At 40.0% G+C, this 1,788-nt stretch overlaps 1 protein-coding gene across 1 annotated transcript; it reads right to left on the reverse strand.

The window, feature by feature from the left end:
• Positions 1-681: 681 nt before the first annotated feature.
• Positions 682-1,080, reverse strand: LOC142168924 (uncharacterized). The gene has a single exon (XM_075230100.1). It carries the CDS (start codon positions 1,078-1,080, stop codon positions 682-684), a length of 399 nt encoding a protein of 132 aa, XP_075086201.1.
• Between the last annotated feature and the right edge of the window lie 708 nt (positions 1,081-1,788).

Consider the following 1,788-nt stretch of genomic DNA (forward strand, 5'->3'; position numbering starts at 1 on the left):
AGCCCCTCGGGCTCCACTCCAAACATCCACCTATATAAACCTCACATGAATTCGCCCGTAAGCTCAAATCATCAAAATAACATCCACAACCAAGAATCAAGTATCAAAACTCATGTTGCATGCCTTCAAGTTCAAGAACTTTAATAATTCACAACCAAGCATCTGATTCATATCTAACCAACTCGGCATGCAACTAAACTTTGCAAACAAGTTCCAAATGACAAAATGAACCCATCCCAAGTTCCGAAGCAATAATATGAACCCAATACCATCAAAGTCAACTCTCGGTCAAACTTGTGAACTTTCCAAACCCTCAAAGCTAAATTTTGGCAAATATAGTTAAAACATCCTATGAACCTCCAAATCCAAATTCGAACATACGCCTAAGTCTAAAATCACCATACAAACCTGTTATAACTATCAAATCACCAATCCAATGTCGTTTTCACAAAAATCAACTCTTCGTCAACTCTTACAACTTAAGCTTCCAACAATGGAACTAAGTATTCCAAATAACATCAAAACATTCCTTACAATAAACCAACCATCCCCGCAAGTCACTAAATAATAATTAAGCATATGGGAAGAATCAAAAAGGGGAACGAGGCTCAAATACATAAAACAAACATCTGGGTTGTTACATTCTCTCCCTCTTAAATAAACGTTTGTTCTTGAACAAGTTTAGAATCTAATCATACATGGGATATCAAAAAGATGAGGATATCTGCTCTTCATATCAAGTTCGGCCTCCCATGTTGCCTCATCGACTGGTTGACCTCTCCACTGAACCTTCACTAATGCAATATCATTAGACCTCAGCTTCCAAACCTGTCTGTCCAAAATGGCCACCGGCTCTTCCTCATAAGCCAGATTCTTATCCAATTGTACTAATATGAAATCTAATATATATGACTGATCCTCACAATACTTCTGGAGTATGGATACATGAAACACTGGATGAACTCCCGACAAGCCGAGTAGCAAAGCAAGTCTGTAGGCCACCTCACCAACTCTCTCTAATACCTCAGAGGGATCAATATACAGAGGGCTCAACTTGCCCTCTTTCCCAAATCTCATCATGTCCTTCAGGTGAAACTCAGAGAAGAACCTTCTCACCCTTCATGAAAGTCACATGACAAACCTTCTTGTCAGTATAACTCTTTTTCTTGAACTACGTTGTACGAAACCACTCTTGAATCAATTTCACCTTCTCTAAAGCTTCGTGAACCAAATCTTTGCACAATAATCTATCCTCACTAGGCTCAAACCAACCAACCATCGAACGACATCGCCTCCAGTATAAGGCCTCATATGAAGTCATCTGGATGCTTGACTAATAGTTGTTGTTATATACAAACTTCGCCAATGGTAGAAACTGATCCCACTGGCCTCCAAAATCAATAACACAGGCTTTCAATATATGCTCCAAAATTTGAATGGCCGCTCAGACTGCCCATCCATATGAGGGTGAAATTCAGTACTCAACTAAATTTGCGTGCCCAACTCACGCTAAATGGCTCTCTAGAAGTGCGAAGTAAATTGAGTGCCTCGATCTGAGTTGATAGACATAGGAACACTATGCAAGCAGACAATATCTCTAATGTAGATCTTAGCCAACTGCTCCAAAGTGTAGGACGTCATGGCTGGAATGAAATGTACAAACTTGGTCGGTCTGTCCACAATGACCCAAACAACGTCAAATCTCCTCAATGAACGTGGTCTATAGTGATGCGTTCCCACTTCCACTCTGATATCTCAATCTTTTGAAGCAAACCACACAGTCTCTAA

Source organism: Nicotiana tabacum, chromosome 14, assembly GCF_000715075.1.
Source record: "Nicotiana tabacum cultivar K326 chromosome 14, ASM71507v2, whole genome shotgun sequence".
Lineage (NCBI taxonomy): Eukaryota > Viridiplantae > Streptophyta > Magnoliopsida > Solanales > Solanaceae > Nicotiana > Nicotiana tabacum.

What these genes read in the sequence shown, in the direction of transcription:
- LOC142168924 (XM_075230100.1), bottom strand. Translation starts at nt 1,080, where the DNA reads ATGATGAGATTTGGGAAAGAGGGCAAGTTGAGCCCTCTGTATATTGAT.